This window comes from Fukomys damarensis, unplaced genomic scaffold (assembly GCF_012274545.1).
Source record: "Fukomys damarensis isolate Sample0158 unplaced genomic scaffold, DMR_v1.0_HiC HiC_scaffold_30, whole genome shotgun sequence".
NCBI lineage: Eukaryota > Metazoa > Chordata > Mammalia > Rodentia > Bathyergidae > Fukomys > Fukomys damarensis.
The window spans coordinates 66,194,402-66,209,294 of record NW_022900942.1 but is presented as its reverse complement, the minus strand read 5'-3'; the positions used below and the strand labels follow the sequence as shown (position 1 = coordinate 66,209,294).

Sequence of the window (14,893 nt, the reverse complement as noted above, 5' to 3'; positions counted from 1 at the left end):
ATGGCCCCGGCCCAACACATAAACGCCCACGCCACTGCCCACCTCCAATCCACCTTCCAGCGCTGCCCAGTGGAGCAAATGAGCACCTACTTTTCCATGTGTCTGTCTGTCCACGCATCTTCCCGCAAGCTAGAAACACGATCATCCCCAGTCCTGCATCTGCCTTGCTCCAAATCCCAGCCACCTTCCAGTTTTTTCAGTGACTGCTTTTGGTTCACACCCTTTAGCCCACACTCCAGCTTTTCTCCTCTGGGCCAGTGAGGGTCTTTCAACCAGTGCTCTTTTCTGACCCACCTTTTCCTGGCTCTGAGGGTCACTCTCAAGCCCCCTTCCTGCCTTACCTGCGTCTCTCAGGTGGCTTCCCCATCGCCCCTTCAGGAATGCTGTCCCAAACCTGAGCACAGTCGCTCACACTCCGCAATATTCTCCACGGCACCACGCACCTCTGAGGTGCCTTTAGCTCCAGTTCTGCTGACTTGTGGGCCAGGTGTGACTGAGGAACCCATCCTCACCGCCACCTCCTCCACTGCCGCCCAGGGACGGCCGAGTCCGTGCAGGCAGACACCCCAGGTCCCCACATCCCCATCACCGCAATGCTGGCCTCCTGCTGTCCCGCCCACACCAGGGAGGTGCACCTCCGGCCTCACGGCCAGGTCCCTCCTGCTTGCGGTCCTGTCCTGCCCGGTGTCCTCGCTGGGAGGCCTTCGGGGACCACAGTCTAAATCTTTGACTCCTGCTGTGTTCTGTGGTGCCAGAGGAGCCTTTCAACACAGACAACACACCATGCCCCTGGGACCAGCTCTGTCTCCTCTGTAGGGACGCTAAGCACTCAGCACAGCTTTCTGCTACCTGCAAAGTGTTCTGCTGCTTTATTCCCTGCTCCTTCTGACACGGAAAATGGTGCACAGTGTATCACAGGCACACAGTAAATATTTCTGGAAAGACTGATTTCCGTTTGGCACGGTGCCTGGCACACGACAGATCAATATGCGTTTGTTGGATGAATGGTGGCAGAGAGGACACAGAAATCTGCCTGGGGCTCCTGTGGCTTCTGGCTCGTCTCTTCCACTGCCAGCCCTCAGAATGCAGAGCAGTTGCCAGGGGCTGCCTTGTTAGCGGGAGATGTGGTGTGTGCCTTCGGTGTGCAGTTAATTATCAGAAGGAGCTGTTGAGATATTAGGAGGCGGTGTCTGTATGTGGTGGCGGTGACGGTGGAGGGAAAGTTCGGTTCTATTTGGAAAGGGCCAGCTCAGCAATTTATAGTGTAAATAACGGAAGAGTTTAACTTACTTAAGAGCAAAAGCCAATAAACACTCTTTAAGCACCATTAACACCATGTTATATGCAAACACGGCTGCAAAACAGTGACTGTGAGCATTACGAACACATTTTATGTTCTCTGTAGAGCACCAGCAAGAATCTTTAAGAAGTGTGTCCGAATCCCCCGATCCCTCATCGTAGGGGTGGAGGAGGTCCTTGCTCTGGAAGCAGACTTCCCAGCAAGTGCAACTGACCTTTCTGTAGTCCCACGCACTTCCAGGGGTGGCAAAGCGGCAGTGCGATCCTCTGCACCGGCAAAGAAGCACTCACCATGGACCTTCGGCAGACACCCCGGCAACGGATAGGTGAGTGTTCTTATTTTCGCTCCTCAATCCTGGCCTGTCTGTGGCAGTGGCTGGGATTTATTTCTGTGGCTGAACAGACAGAGGCTGCCCACAGGAAGGAGAGAAGGTGATGGACGCCCCACGGAGGAGCGCTCATGGCTGTCTGGCAGGTGGCATGGGTAGTCAGCCTAGCATACGCCAGCTCATGGCCCTGTTGAGAACTACACAAAACTACACATAAAGTCTATCTGTATAAATAATCAGTTACAGATGAAGCTTCGAGAGGGATTTCTTGTAAAAGCAGTGGACGAGAGGAAAAGTAGGCATCGATGCACAGGGTGAGGCTGCAGGGTGCTGTGGGCGGCGATGCAGGGAGGAGACAGAAAAGGACGCAGCCGTGCAGAGCTGGAGAGAGCTCAGGCCAGGGTGATGGAGGCGGTGGTGGCTGCCGCCCGGAAACCCAGGCAGAGGCCCGGCCAGGGCAGATCACTGGGCAGCACGAGGCAGAGCCACACCGCAGAGCGGGCCGGTCGCCAGCAGCAGTGGCCTACCACGCGGGGGCAGGACACCGCCTGCGACTGCTGCCAGAGAGCCATCTGGTGCTGGAACTTCAAGGCTGTTTCCTTCTTTTTTCTTTAAATTTTAAATGAGGTATTGAGTTTACTAAGCTAAAGATGAATAACAGGAGAAATGAAGAAGAAAAGGTGTGATTACTTTTTCCAGGTAACAAGTGTTCTTGCGGCGTGGCATTTCAGTCCCATTTACAGAGTGTCACGTTCTCAGGAAATCTGTGACTTACTGCAGGCTGCTGGGCTAGTCTGCGGTGCAACAAAGACTCCAAACAGGTCTTGTAGTTATTAGTGTAACTATTATTATGCTTTTTTTTTTTTTTTTTTTTTTTTTTTTGTCTAATGGGTTTTTTCTTTTCTTTTCTTTCTTTCTTTTTTTTTTTTTTGAGACAGGGTCTCACTATGTATTCTAGGCTGGCCTTGGACTCACAGCGATCCTCCTGCCCCAGCTTCCTGAGCCCTAGGATTGTGAACATGAGCCACTATGTCCGCACTAAGACAGGTCTTTCCGGATCAGTCCACTTCTTCCCAATCTGGCCTCCTCCTACTGGTCCCCACAGCATCGCGGCAGTGCAGTTTCCACCTTTTGTGGACCTGAGATCCATTATTCCACGGACGCCGTGGCCTGGTCCAGATGGCAGACAGAAAATTTATGGCAGCAGGGGCTCTGCTGAAATCAGGCCACATCCAGGCCCATGTGTGAGGTCATCAACCCATCAGTCCAAAGTGCGGGTCCCGAGGGTTGACAGCATCTTGGTGGTGGCAGAAACGAGCTGGGGTGCAGGAAGCAAAGGTAGCCCTGGGGATCTGATCCTCGCCAGGTGCTGGCTTTGTGAAACTGCCAAGCAGTTGTGGAGCACAGGCCAGGACTCTGCACTACAAAAGCAGTGCCAGGCAGTGCCCCTTACTGGGGTAGGAATGTTGTGTCCCCGCAGTGCAGCCCTGAGAGGCTCCGAGATGACGCAGCCAGGAAGGACCAGCACCTCCCGGAAAGGCTGAGGGAGCAGCTGGGCCTGTTAAGCCTCCCTCTGTCCCCTGTGCTGGAGGATGCAGCAGTGAGGTGCCATCTACGCAGCAGGGCAGCCCTGACCTGGTGCCCAATCTGCCAGCACCTTGATCTCAGACTTCCTGGCTTCCAGACCCCGAGAGACACATTTTTACTGTTTTTAAATTACTCAAACAGAGTAAGACCTGAGAAGGCTAAAATACTTCCTACTGGATCTTCTACCTAAAACAGCGGCCAAACCCAGCGCCAGACTGCAGTTGTCAGGAGAGTGGCACTACTTACATTAAGTGTCTGGCCTGGCACCCTGCAAACAGAAGTGACTGGTGAGTTTCTGCTAGAGGGAGGGACGACCAGGTTTAGGTTGGCACATTCTCTCTATCCAGCTGCAAGGAGGGACGGGTAGAGGAGCAGGTGCAATGTTCTGGGGCAGTCACTGCTGTGGACGCTACATTGTCGACCCCAGAAGTGGTGACTCCAGCAAGCAGCATCTAATGGCACCGTCACAACCCAGAAAGCCCAGGGACCGCTCAGCCAGGACAGGTTAACGTTCTGGCTTGCCCTGTGTGTGTGTGTGTGTGTGTGTGTGTACGTGTGTGTTTGGTACTGGCGATTGAACTCGGGACATTGTGCTCAAGGCAGGCGGCAGAACCACTGAGCTAAATCCCTGGCCCCAGTTTGCTCTGTTGCAAGAAACAAGACACGACTGATGGGAGGGTCTCCAGGCCTTGCTGCTGTTCGCTTTATGCATCTTTAGAAATAGTCTTCATCCCACTAGGGCGCTGCTGTGGGCCCCGGGAGAGGGAGGCTCATCAATCCAGCACGAGGCTCGGCCTCATTACGGAACGTTAATGAGGTTGGGCTCCATTTAAAAGCTGTCCAAGGCAGTACGGATTGGTAACACTCAGTTTCTCAGGCATTGGGAATTTGAGATATAACCCTAGCTCTTTTGCTAGTGAGTACTGTGACATGAGGACTATCATTTAATTTGTAAGTTCGCTTTCCTGCCCTGAAAATGGGGCCATTACTGACCTACCTGACCCGACGTCCCGAAGATTAATGAGGTGATGCTTTGTGGAGGACCCCGAGCTCCTCGCATGGAGGCGCACAGCATATCATTAGTTCTATTTGTCCCCAAACGGCAGCAGGGAACATTAGGTTCAGGAGCTTTGCTCCTACTGAAACTCATTTTCCTTCTGCGATTTAATGTTACCTATGTTACTCAAGTCTTAAATCTAAAACCAGGCCCACAGTGAGTGCGCAATGGCACAGCGGGAGGATTCAGGGCATTTTTCCTTCCTGTCCTTGTGGCTGAAGGAAGCAGTCAGTGCGCCTGAAATTCTCCCTGTGAGCCGGCGTCAGCCTCAGCAGAGGTGACAGGAAGTGGTCCCCCAGCACAAGCGTACCACCAACACTTACACGCAATGATATTTCCGTATCTGTTCTTCATTCTGTTCTCATCTTTCTTAGCGGAATCCCATGGCGCAGACTGTCCTTCGAAGAAGCTCTGGAAGGAAAAGGGAGTGACATTAAGCGCTATGGCTGGGTGGGGCACACGGAGAGATCCTGAGCAGAAGGTAGGTGCAACAGGGGTCAAACGGGAAAGACACAGGAGCCGCCCAAGGGGGCCTTGGACTCTTGCACATCCGAAATGCTTTCCCTTAGTGAACAGCTGGGCCACATGGTGGAGGGCGAAGTGTGAGCCCGTGATCTCTTTGTACAATCCAGGAAAGCCACATGTTCAGGCCTAACCTACCTGTATATTTAGTATAGAAAAATTAACACTTTTCTCAGTTTCTTATTATATTACCGCTTTTCAATATTCTTGCAAGATACATGAAGATAAATTTTTTTCTCCTTCATCACTAACTGAAGGATGGTTAATTTTGGTCAAAATCGTGAAAATTAGTAAGCTAAGACCTTTAGATTCCAAGGCTGGGACTGGGGATTTAGCTCAGTGGTTCCACCGCTTGCTTCACAAGTACAAGAACCTGAGTTCGATCCCTGGTACCAAAAAAAAAAAAAAAAAAAAAAAGATTCCAAAGCTAAAATCCTGTACTATACTGTACCAGAGTTTTTTCTCTATATTTGACAGAGCTTAGATATCTATTTATTTAAGGGTTTGACATTACTATGCCCAGGCTCTTTAATATTCATGGTATTAGATACATTTATTTTCTGTTCAAATTATAATGTCTTCTGCTATCTGTGGACAAGTGAAAGAAATTCTGGGACTTTTATTTCCACTTTAGTCCATGTGCCATTTTTCCTTTGTATGGATGGTTATAGCAAGAAGAATTTCATAGAATTGGTTTCTTATCTCTAAAGTCTCATAGTAGCAATCTAATAATTAGTTCTTGAATGAATGAATGAATGCTCTGTTTGGTTATAGATCTCAGAAGAGAGCTTCATTTCTCCAGCACGGTGTGCGAGGGGCTCCAGGACCAGATAGCCTGCCTGTACCACCCATGTGTCACTGTAATGACGACGTGCCTGGTGCAGGCTTCCCACACAGAGTTTTATTTGGTTCACAGCTTTGGAAGTCAAAAGTCCAAGGAGAGGGACCTTTTTGCTGGCCTCTGGTGAGGTCTAATGGGGGTGGCAGAGTGGCAGAGATTCCCTCTGCTGGGCCTGGAAATATCCACGCCATTGCCACCTGCCAGGTGCAAGGCTGCCCCAACCTGGGGCCTCACATGGCCACCGGCGAGCACACCTCTGCCACCAGAGTGGGAACAGACACCACTTTCTGACACTCAAGGGGGAAAGAACAAACCCAAGAGCCGAGTGTTAAATTGTCCCTCTTAGCTGAATGCCCCTTAGTCACCATATCTATTGCTGTGAAAACACACAGGGTGGACAGTGTAACAGACTCTATGTGAACAGCTGCAGCAGCAGGACCATACTGCACAATGCTAACTGGAGGATAAAATGCCATAGGATGCAGGAAAAATGCACACATTTTCAGAGTGTTGATAAATTAAGTCAATAAGATACTTGCAGTCAAAATCAAAGTTAATTCTACATAGCTCATTATACAGTCAGGGGACTTATAAACATGTAATAAACCACAAAACTTTCACATCTATTCTGCTCTATAATATGTATTTAAAAATAGTTTCCAGGATGTAAAAGTCAGATACTCTTGTTCTGAATAGGGTCTTTGTTACTCCATGAATGACAATTATTTTACAGTTGAGTAATAACTATTATTTGATTTTGAACAATGTAATTCTACTTTGAGTTTGTCATGATTTAATTACCAATTTCAGTTCCCCTGCCTTTTCCACCCATCTCAAGAGTTCTCAGATTTGTTTTTCTTTTTGGTAAGAAGATGGAGGAAGAGGCTCTGAGGGAGACTGTAGAGTCCTCCACTGCCTCCACTCCTGGGGCACTCGAATCCCTTCTAACTCCCGACAGATGGGGTCCCCCTGTGGGTCACCACTTGCACCACAGCAGTGTGTAGGGCAATGGCAGGTCTTCCCCCAGACCTCACATTTACACACAGTTCTTGTAATTTTGTTGCTGTCATTTGAGTGGTGACCAAGACACAGACACAAACCAACACATGGGCAAGGACCCCACCACTTTCCACGTGGGCACTGTCATCACTGTCAGAACGTGCTCTCCTCAGGATGGGCCAGGTGCCGTCCATCCCATGTGTGGGGGGGTGGGCGTTAGCAGATGGCTGAGCCTCCTAAGGGTCACCAGTGGGCACAGAGGGAGGCCCCACATGCTGATGGCGAGGGGTACAGGCTGGAGGCAGCTCAGTGTGTTGTGCCTCCCATCCCCTGCTCCTTCCCAACTGCCCTAGGAAGTGACTTCTAAGGGGAAGGGTCAAAGTCTACACACCTTCCACGCCTCCATCACAGTTCCTGCTTCTCAATGAAGGTTTGCAAGAGAATATCAAAGATGTCAAGTCAACTTCATCTACCCGCTGGTTATTTTGATAAAGGAGAGATTTTCCTTATTTTATGTAGATATGTGCTCACTGCGAGGAAGCAGCACCAAGAGAAGTTGGAGCTCTCGCCATGAGTCTCCCAAGTTCCTACCCAGGAAGCACGTGAATTACTATAATTGCAAACGCGTGTATAAAAACACCCCAAACAACAAAGAGATGCTCTGAGAAAAAGATCCGATGACGGCAACCCCTGTAGATGGCAGCTGCAGTCTCCTGGTGGATGTGGTCAATGCGGCTCCTGTTTTCTGCAGTGTTTCCGCTTCCAGTGACACAGCCAGGCTCCCCATGACCACATCTGCACTGTTAAGCCCACGTGAGCCAATCTGTGGCTTGGGAAATAACTAAGGGGAGCCCAGAGAGAGTAGGCAAGGGCCTTCTGGCTTAGAGGCACTAGCTTTTGGTTCCTTTTGTTATAGAGACTTAAAAAGCAATTCTAGGACAGACCCAGTCTTAAATGCCATGGCTTTTCTGTTAGCGAATACTTTCAAAATACCTGAAAAAAAGATTTAGACTTTAGATTTCCTCCTATGCCTAAAATAAAACAAAAGTCAATTATCGAAATCTGTAGTTAGAAAATAAAACTTTATAGCTCTAGAGCCAGTAGGTTCTCAGAGAAGCCATGACAGGAATCATGGCTCTTTCAACCTGTGAACCTTGGGTTGCTTTGCTGGTTTGGAAATTCACAGGGTGAGAACAGAAACCAGGTCACTGGTGCTGTCAAATTCCGCTTCACATCTGGTGCCTGGCTAGGCCTGGCACAGACGTACGGCTCCAGGTGTAGGAGGCACTGCCTGCTTCCATACCACCCGAGAGACAGAGGCTTCTCGGACCACTCTGTCCGTCTACTTCCTGTTTGCAGACCATGCAATTGAAAAGTACTCATTAATAAATCAACCAGCAAGTGAAATCTGTCTGCAGAAAATTAAGCCCTGGGGTTATCTGTAATTATGCTACCCCAAAATTCTATGATGTCCTTTTAAATATACTTTTAGTTCTGAAATATCTTTTAATAAATTAAGTAAAGTCAAAGCATGTTTCACAAGATTTTCTGTGTATTTTCCTTTGGGCAAGAACAAAAAAGATTCTTTAGTTATCTTTTCCATTTTAAAGAGGTCAAAATTATACATGTTCCCTTAAAAGTACATAAATTATACTCTTAAATGCTTTGATTAGGATTCTGTGAAATGATATAATCGGAGAGAAAGTAATCATCAGTAATCTATGTCCTATCCAGAGGAAAAAGGTTCCTATCAAACTTGTTGAAAGGTTTTGGGTCCTCCCACCACTGCCAGACAGACTGAACTGTCTCTTGAGGAAGTCAGAGTTTTGTCAACACAGCCTGCTGGTGGCTCAAGAGAAATTCTGCTGTCTGCTCTTTAAATTTGTCATGTTCAAATTTAAGAACAGCTTCCTATTCCCCCCCTCCCGCCTCTCTCCTCATTGTTTCTGCTTGAGCAAGTTCACAAAAACCAAATTTAACCAAAGCATAGATGATTTAGGAAAAAACAATGCCCAATGACAGCACAGAAGCAATGGCTGAGGGACCCAAAGTGAAAACCATCACTGGGTGACAAAGGACTCTCCAGCCCAGAAGCAATGCCTTAAGGACAAGCCTGGGGGATGGATGATGCTGGCCCACACGACCAGCACACTTTTCCTGGGAGGAATTTTGAATACAATGTTCACATTTAGGCAATATTTAGTGTTTAGGGCAGATTTTTAATATGCAGGTACAATTTAATGTACCAGCGATGGATTTTTTTATTATGAAAAAACACTTTATGTATTTTGGGGATTTAAGTTAATGGTCTCATTGCACCTTCTGTTAGGTTTTTCATAAATATACTTATGCTTTTATTCTACTTAAAATGTAATTAAAGTGTTTCCTCTGACTACCTAGCTCATATATACTGAGAAAAGGCAGCAGACCTGGGAACAACTCTGAAAGAGTAATAAGTCTCTGAAACAATAAAAATGAAACCAGGCAAACTCCAGTGAATACCAATGACTTCTCTGTTTTAAGATGCTGCATTCTCTATGGGCACAGAGCAGAAGGAAATTGAACATCCCGCACAGTGTCATCTTTTTCTGAATAGGAATCATGCTTTTGTGATTCAATAACCTCCTCCTGCACCCCTCATTCCACCACCACTTTCCACAGCATATAATTATATACCTCAGTTGCCTATCTCAAGAGAATGTTACTCTGGAATGATGGTCTATTAAAAATGCCATGGAAAATGAAAGAAAGAAAGAAAGAAAGAAAGAAAGAACGAAAAAAAAAAAAAAAACCACCAAACCCCAGAGCTCCCAGATATTAAGAGAGAAGAAAAAGAAGAAAAAACAATTCTATTCCACAGAAAAGCTGCCCGAAAGAAAGAGACACAGACACAGGTCAAGGCTGTACATGATGAACAGTGTGTTTCCAGGCAGCACAGGGTCAAATGTTTCAGAAGCTTCTAAAATCGAATTTTTCCTCCCTTTGTCTTAGGAATAAAATTGTGCACGTAAAATACTAAAATCACCACCCTGAAAAAAGTAAAATGAACTCACTGGGGCATACAGAGTCTCTGAACTTTCTCTTTTTCTGCCCATACTTCTGTTCCTCCAAGCACTGTATTTTATTAGGGACATATAAACTATTTATTGCTATAGCACTAAAGCAACTGAAGATGTCTGACACAGCCCGATGGACCACAAAGTGGGTACAGATGGGAAAGGGGCTCCAAAGTTCAGGCCCATTGGCCACCACAGTGGTTGCCAGTCTTTGTTCTCTTCCAAGGCCCTACACAAAGCCAGAGCGGAAATGGACACTTCTGGGCAAACAAGGTAGAGACTGAGTGATAACAAGAATCTAGACACCGTGTTCTTCCTAAACAAACCGAAATCTCAATGTGAACCTCATGGAATCTGATAAAGTTGCTCATTTCTTGGCACGTGGAGAGACTGCCTCTGATGGACTTCATCCAGTCTGAAGTGGTGCAGGTTTTGCAAGATGCAGGACCTGGGAGGGTGGTGACCTCAGCAATCTTCATCCCGTGACAGGCTTTCTTTGGCTAACACTTTCTCCTCTGACACAGAATGGAGGTTTGCAGCCTTAAAAAAGTCTGTGGTTCTGCACCCAGAAACAGCCCCCCAATGTTCAGCTGAGCTTCAGAACGTGCCTCTTCCACTCAATACAAGCCCCAGCGAAGGGGCTTCATAAGTGACTTCACAGCAAAGCTGCCCACCTTCTGTTGACAATAACATGCTATGGTGTTTTAGGAAGTCTACCGGATGAGGTTCCTGCCCTGTGCTGCTGACTGGAGCCAGGCCCTTGGATGTGCTAGGCAAATAAATGCTATACTCCTGGAGCTATGGCCCCAACCCCAGACGAGCATTTTAATTCTGCTGCACAGAAAAGGGAGCTCAGGACCAAAGGTGTTAATTGGTTCCCCTAAGAGCATGCAGATGGTAAGCTGAAAAGCTGGCCCCCAGAAAGCAAGGCCACAAAGCAGGCTGAGCCAAGAACTTGTGACTTTGTGCCTACTGCACTGCACTGTGCCCACACAGCCTGGGCCACTCTGGGTCCCAAGCCACCCACAGTGCTAATTAGTACTAGTGAAGGAAGGAAAGAGGCAGTTTGGGGACACAGAGCCCTACCCATACTTGCACAGTGATCCTTCTGGAAGATGTGGGAGGATTTGCAAGGGCTGAGGGTGGTAGATACCTCGATCTACTCCTTGTTCTTCCTCTTTACCTTTGCCCACCTTCAGAATCCCTGCAGTGGTCAGCTCCTGCTAGAGGCAACAAAAGGTCCGGATGCAGAAAACTGGTCACTGATGAAATGGAGGGGTTGGTGGGTGGGTAGACAGAGACAGAGAGAGACTTGCTCTTCCAGTGGGTGACAAGGAGAAAGTGGTACAGATAGTAACTGGGGCGCACTCACAGCCACTGAGTGCAGTTGGGGGATGAGGCCAATTCTCCATGGAGTTACAGACACCTAGTTCAAAGGTGCTGCTTTCTACAGTACTGGGAACTTCAGTGTTAAGTGGCAGCAGAGTCCAGCTGCAGATGCCCCTCCTTTCTGGGCCCCAGGAGGCAGCTGAGCAGGACACCCCAGACCCTGGGTAGGGCTGGCCTCCCGGTGGCCTGGGGGCCTTGTGCCTGGGCCTCTGGCTTCCTCTGCAGTGATGAGCTCTCAGCCAGGAGTCTGGGGCATCCCTGGATCCTGGCACTGCCCCTGCAGGAGGCTTGAAACTTGATGCTGTGGCTCACAGGAGGAGGACAGGTGTGGCGAGGCTAGGCAGCATAGGGCTCACAGCCATTGGCCATAGTTTGCTTTCTGCAGCTGGGCCTCACTGGTCTGCCGATTATGGTGCATATCAATGAGACAAAGCCAACTTCTGAAGGTTCTGGAACACGGATCTGCCAGTCCTCCACGTGTTATCCTGGCAATCCCAAGGCAGGCATGGGATGGGGTGTCAGCCCAGTAATGTCAAGAGCAACCTGTCACAGGGACCCAAAGGCTGCTCTGCTTCAAAGGCAGAGAAGTATCTGATTCCGCTGCTTTGTCGTTTCCATGGGCCATGCTGGGTGCTCTGACACTTCAGAGAGCGATTTCCACTTCCCTTCCCATGCAGACACAGTTGGCTGTCGGGTACTAGCGTGGCCAGAGAATTGCAATTTCCTCCGTCTGTGCACCTGACTCTTAAGAGGGGTTGTCAGCAAGCCGTTGCTTGAGGAACCCAGATCAGCAGAGCCAGAGTGGTTCCTTGGGAAGAGGGAACCCAAAACAGCTGGAGAGAAATGGTGGTTCCGGAAGGCTGAGAGCAGTTGCAAGAGCCAAGCTTGCAGACATCTGGCCTGCCTCGATGCCTCCGTGCACGTGCGGTCCACAGTAAGCTCCTGGAAACAGCAGCTCACCTGTCAATGTCCCATCTGAAGACTAGCTGTCTTCCTGCTGGCCACAGAGCCATCAGAGGACCCGGACTCTGCCTGGGTGGCGCCCTGCTTGCAGAAGGCTGCCAAGGGCCGGTCAGTTCCAGTACTGAAGCCAGACAGCAGGGCAGCTGGCTGACTCCACCATTTCTGTTACTGTCCCGACCTCTCTGTGGGTTTTTCCTCCACGGGCTCAGAACCTTTTCTTCACCTGTTCTGTACTGTTCTTGGAAGCCGGCAGGGTATTTGTTCGTCTTTTTGATAAGGTCAAGCCCAGGGCTTTGCACACGCAGAGCAAGTGGTCTACTGCTGAGCTACAGCACCAGGACATGATAAACACAGCGAGCAGCTTACTCTCCATGGAACCGCTTGGAGAGCTGTGACTTTCAAAGTCTTCACCTCAGAAACGAGAGCACAGAAGCCCCATCAACTGCGACGGAAAGTTACGGATCCTTTTTTAAGAGATGACAGGCTTGGATATGAATAAGTGTAGCAGAAAATGAGAACTTTTATATGTGATTTGTGACTCTCTTTTTGACATGTATTAATTTATAAAATCCCTCGGCATAATTCCCAGGCTCTTCTAAGGCCCAGGTGAGGTGATTAAACATTAAATTTTATAATAGAGAATTATTTTCAAAGCCTTGAAAACAAGGCTAGAAGTACTTTTTCAAAGGGTTTGCTGAAAAATAATTATATCTGAGTTTCTTCTGTCAGAAAGCCCAACACATATTTAGTTCTGAGAGTCTCACTCAGGGCTTCCACACGCTCGGCAAACACTCTGCCACCAAGCTATGCTCCAGCCCAGCATCTGTTCTGAAAAGCAAACATTTTTATGCTGCACTTTATGTAGAATGGGAGCTCTTCCTGGAGGTGCTTCTTTCTCGACTGGTTTTTAGGAAACGTCCTTTCCTCTCTTGGACTGTGGGCACCGTCACTTCAGTGCGGAGGCAGGACTGGATCTGAGCCCAAGCCAGGGGCCCGCAGCAGAACCCTGGCTGGGTGAAGGCTGCCTGGCTAGACACGGAGCTGGGTGTGCTCACCCCTCCAACCCAAACACCATCTTACTGGAGACCGTGTGTGCGATGCCTTAGCAGATGAATCCCCAGAACCTGCAGTGCCTCTGACCTGCACACGCTGGGCCTGGGAGGTGCAGGTAGCTGATTCCCGGAGATAAGAGGCAAGGACTTTCAGGTACTGGTGCATCACAGTCACTGTTTCCCTCCAACTACCGCTTTCCTCCAACTTATTTAATGATCTGCATCTGCCTATTATGTTTAAATGCATTCACTGTAAAATGAAAACTGATTTCATCACAATACATGGAAAGCCAGGCCAACTGCCATCAGACCCACAGAGCAGGAAAAGCAGTGCAACAGACAAAAGCACAGCAGCAGCAGGCAGTTCCGTTCCGCTGCTCTCCCAGGGTCACCGCACGGCAGCAGCCTCCGCCAGGGCTCCCCGCTGAGTCCTCGGGGTGGGGAGGCAGTGGGGAGCCGTGTCTCGTCGCCGGCACCGCACGGCAGCAGCCCCCGCCAGGGCTCCCCGCTGAGTCCTCGGGGTGGGGAGGCAGTGGGGAGCCGTGTCTCGTCGCCTGCCGTCGCACTGCCCATTCCTAGAAGTGGACGCCCCATCCCCACCCAGAACACCGTCAGGGGCTGTGTGTCACCCACGGGTACACTGAGTCCCACTCCCTTGGCTCAGGACACCAGGGCTGCAAGGAAGGGTGTGGGGACCGAGAGCAGGAGACTCGCGTCTAAACCCCAGGTCTGGCTGACTGGAACTGCGGCCGTGACTAAGTTGCTGTGTTCATTTTTTAACTTTCAGAAACTTGGTTTTCTGCGAAGTTGGGGATGGAGCCCAGGGCCTTGCTCATGCTTCGCAATGCTCTAGGGCCAGCCTGCATCTCCAACCCTGTTCCTAATCCTGTGACTGAGGCGTGCAGCAGGTCTTCTGCATGGAAACCTGAAAGCCGGAGAAAAGGGTGCGGCGAACCTGGGTCCAGAGATCAGGAACGGACACGTGGCTCCGGGAGAACTGTGCGCAGCCTGCGCAGCCTTCCTGGCAGTCCTCACAGCGCTGCAGTCACAGCCCCCAACTGCCCAGCAGGCTCAGAGCTGGGACCTCCGCCCACCGCCCGGCCACACACAGCACGACCTGGAGCCTGAGGGCAGCTGTCAGGTCAGCGCACGACTGAGAATCACGCATCATAAATGTATTTAAAGTTAATACGTGTGTGCGTGTGTGTGTGTGTGTGTGTGTGTGCGTGTGCGTGTGTGTGCGTGTGTGTGCGTGTGCGCGTGCGTGTGCGCGCGCGTGTGTGCGTGCGTGCGTGTGTGTGAGCGAGGTGTGGGGACCGAGAGCAGGAGACTCGCGTCTAAACCCCAGGTCTGGCTGACTGGAACTGCGGCCGTGACTAAGTTGCTGTGTTCATTTTTTAACTTTCAGAAACTTGGTTTTCTGCGAAGTTGGGGATGGAGCCCAGGGATCATAAATGTATTTAAAGTTAATACTGTGTGTGCGTGTGTGTGTGTGTGCGCGTGTGTGTGTGCGTGTGCGTGTGTGTGCGCGTGTGCGTGCGTGTGTGTGTGCGCGTGTGTGCGCGCGCGTGTGTGTGTGTGTGCGTGTGTGTGTGCGTGTTTCAGGTCAGCGAACGACTGAGAATCACGCATCATAAATGTATTTAAACTTAATACGTGTGTGCGTGTGTGTGTGCGCGTGCGCGCGCGTGCGTGTGTGTGCGTGTGTGCGTGTGTGTGTGTGTTTCAGGTCAGCGAACGACTGAGAATCACGCATCATAAATGTATTTAAACTTAATACGTGTGTGCGTGTGTGTGTG

The 14,893-nt window shown here is 49.6% G+C and overlaps 1 protein-coding gene across 8 annotated transcripts in view; it reads right to left on the bottom strand.

Moving 5' to 3' along the window:
* Ptprm (protein tyrosine phosphatase receptor type M) overlaps positions 1–14,893 on the bottom strand; it is a 608,602-nt gene that overhangs the window by 91,819 nt on the left and 501,890 nt on the right. For all 8 annotated transcript variants that reach the window (XM_033757448.1, XM_033757447.1, XM_033757449.1 and 5 more), the window contains one exon: positions 4,596–4,683. In XM_033757448.1, the coding sequence (XP_033613339.1) occupies positions 4,596–4,683 (88 nt within the window). The remainder of the gene's footprint in view (positions 1–4,595; positions 4,684–14,893) is intronic.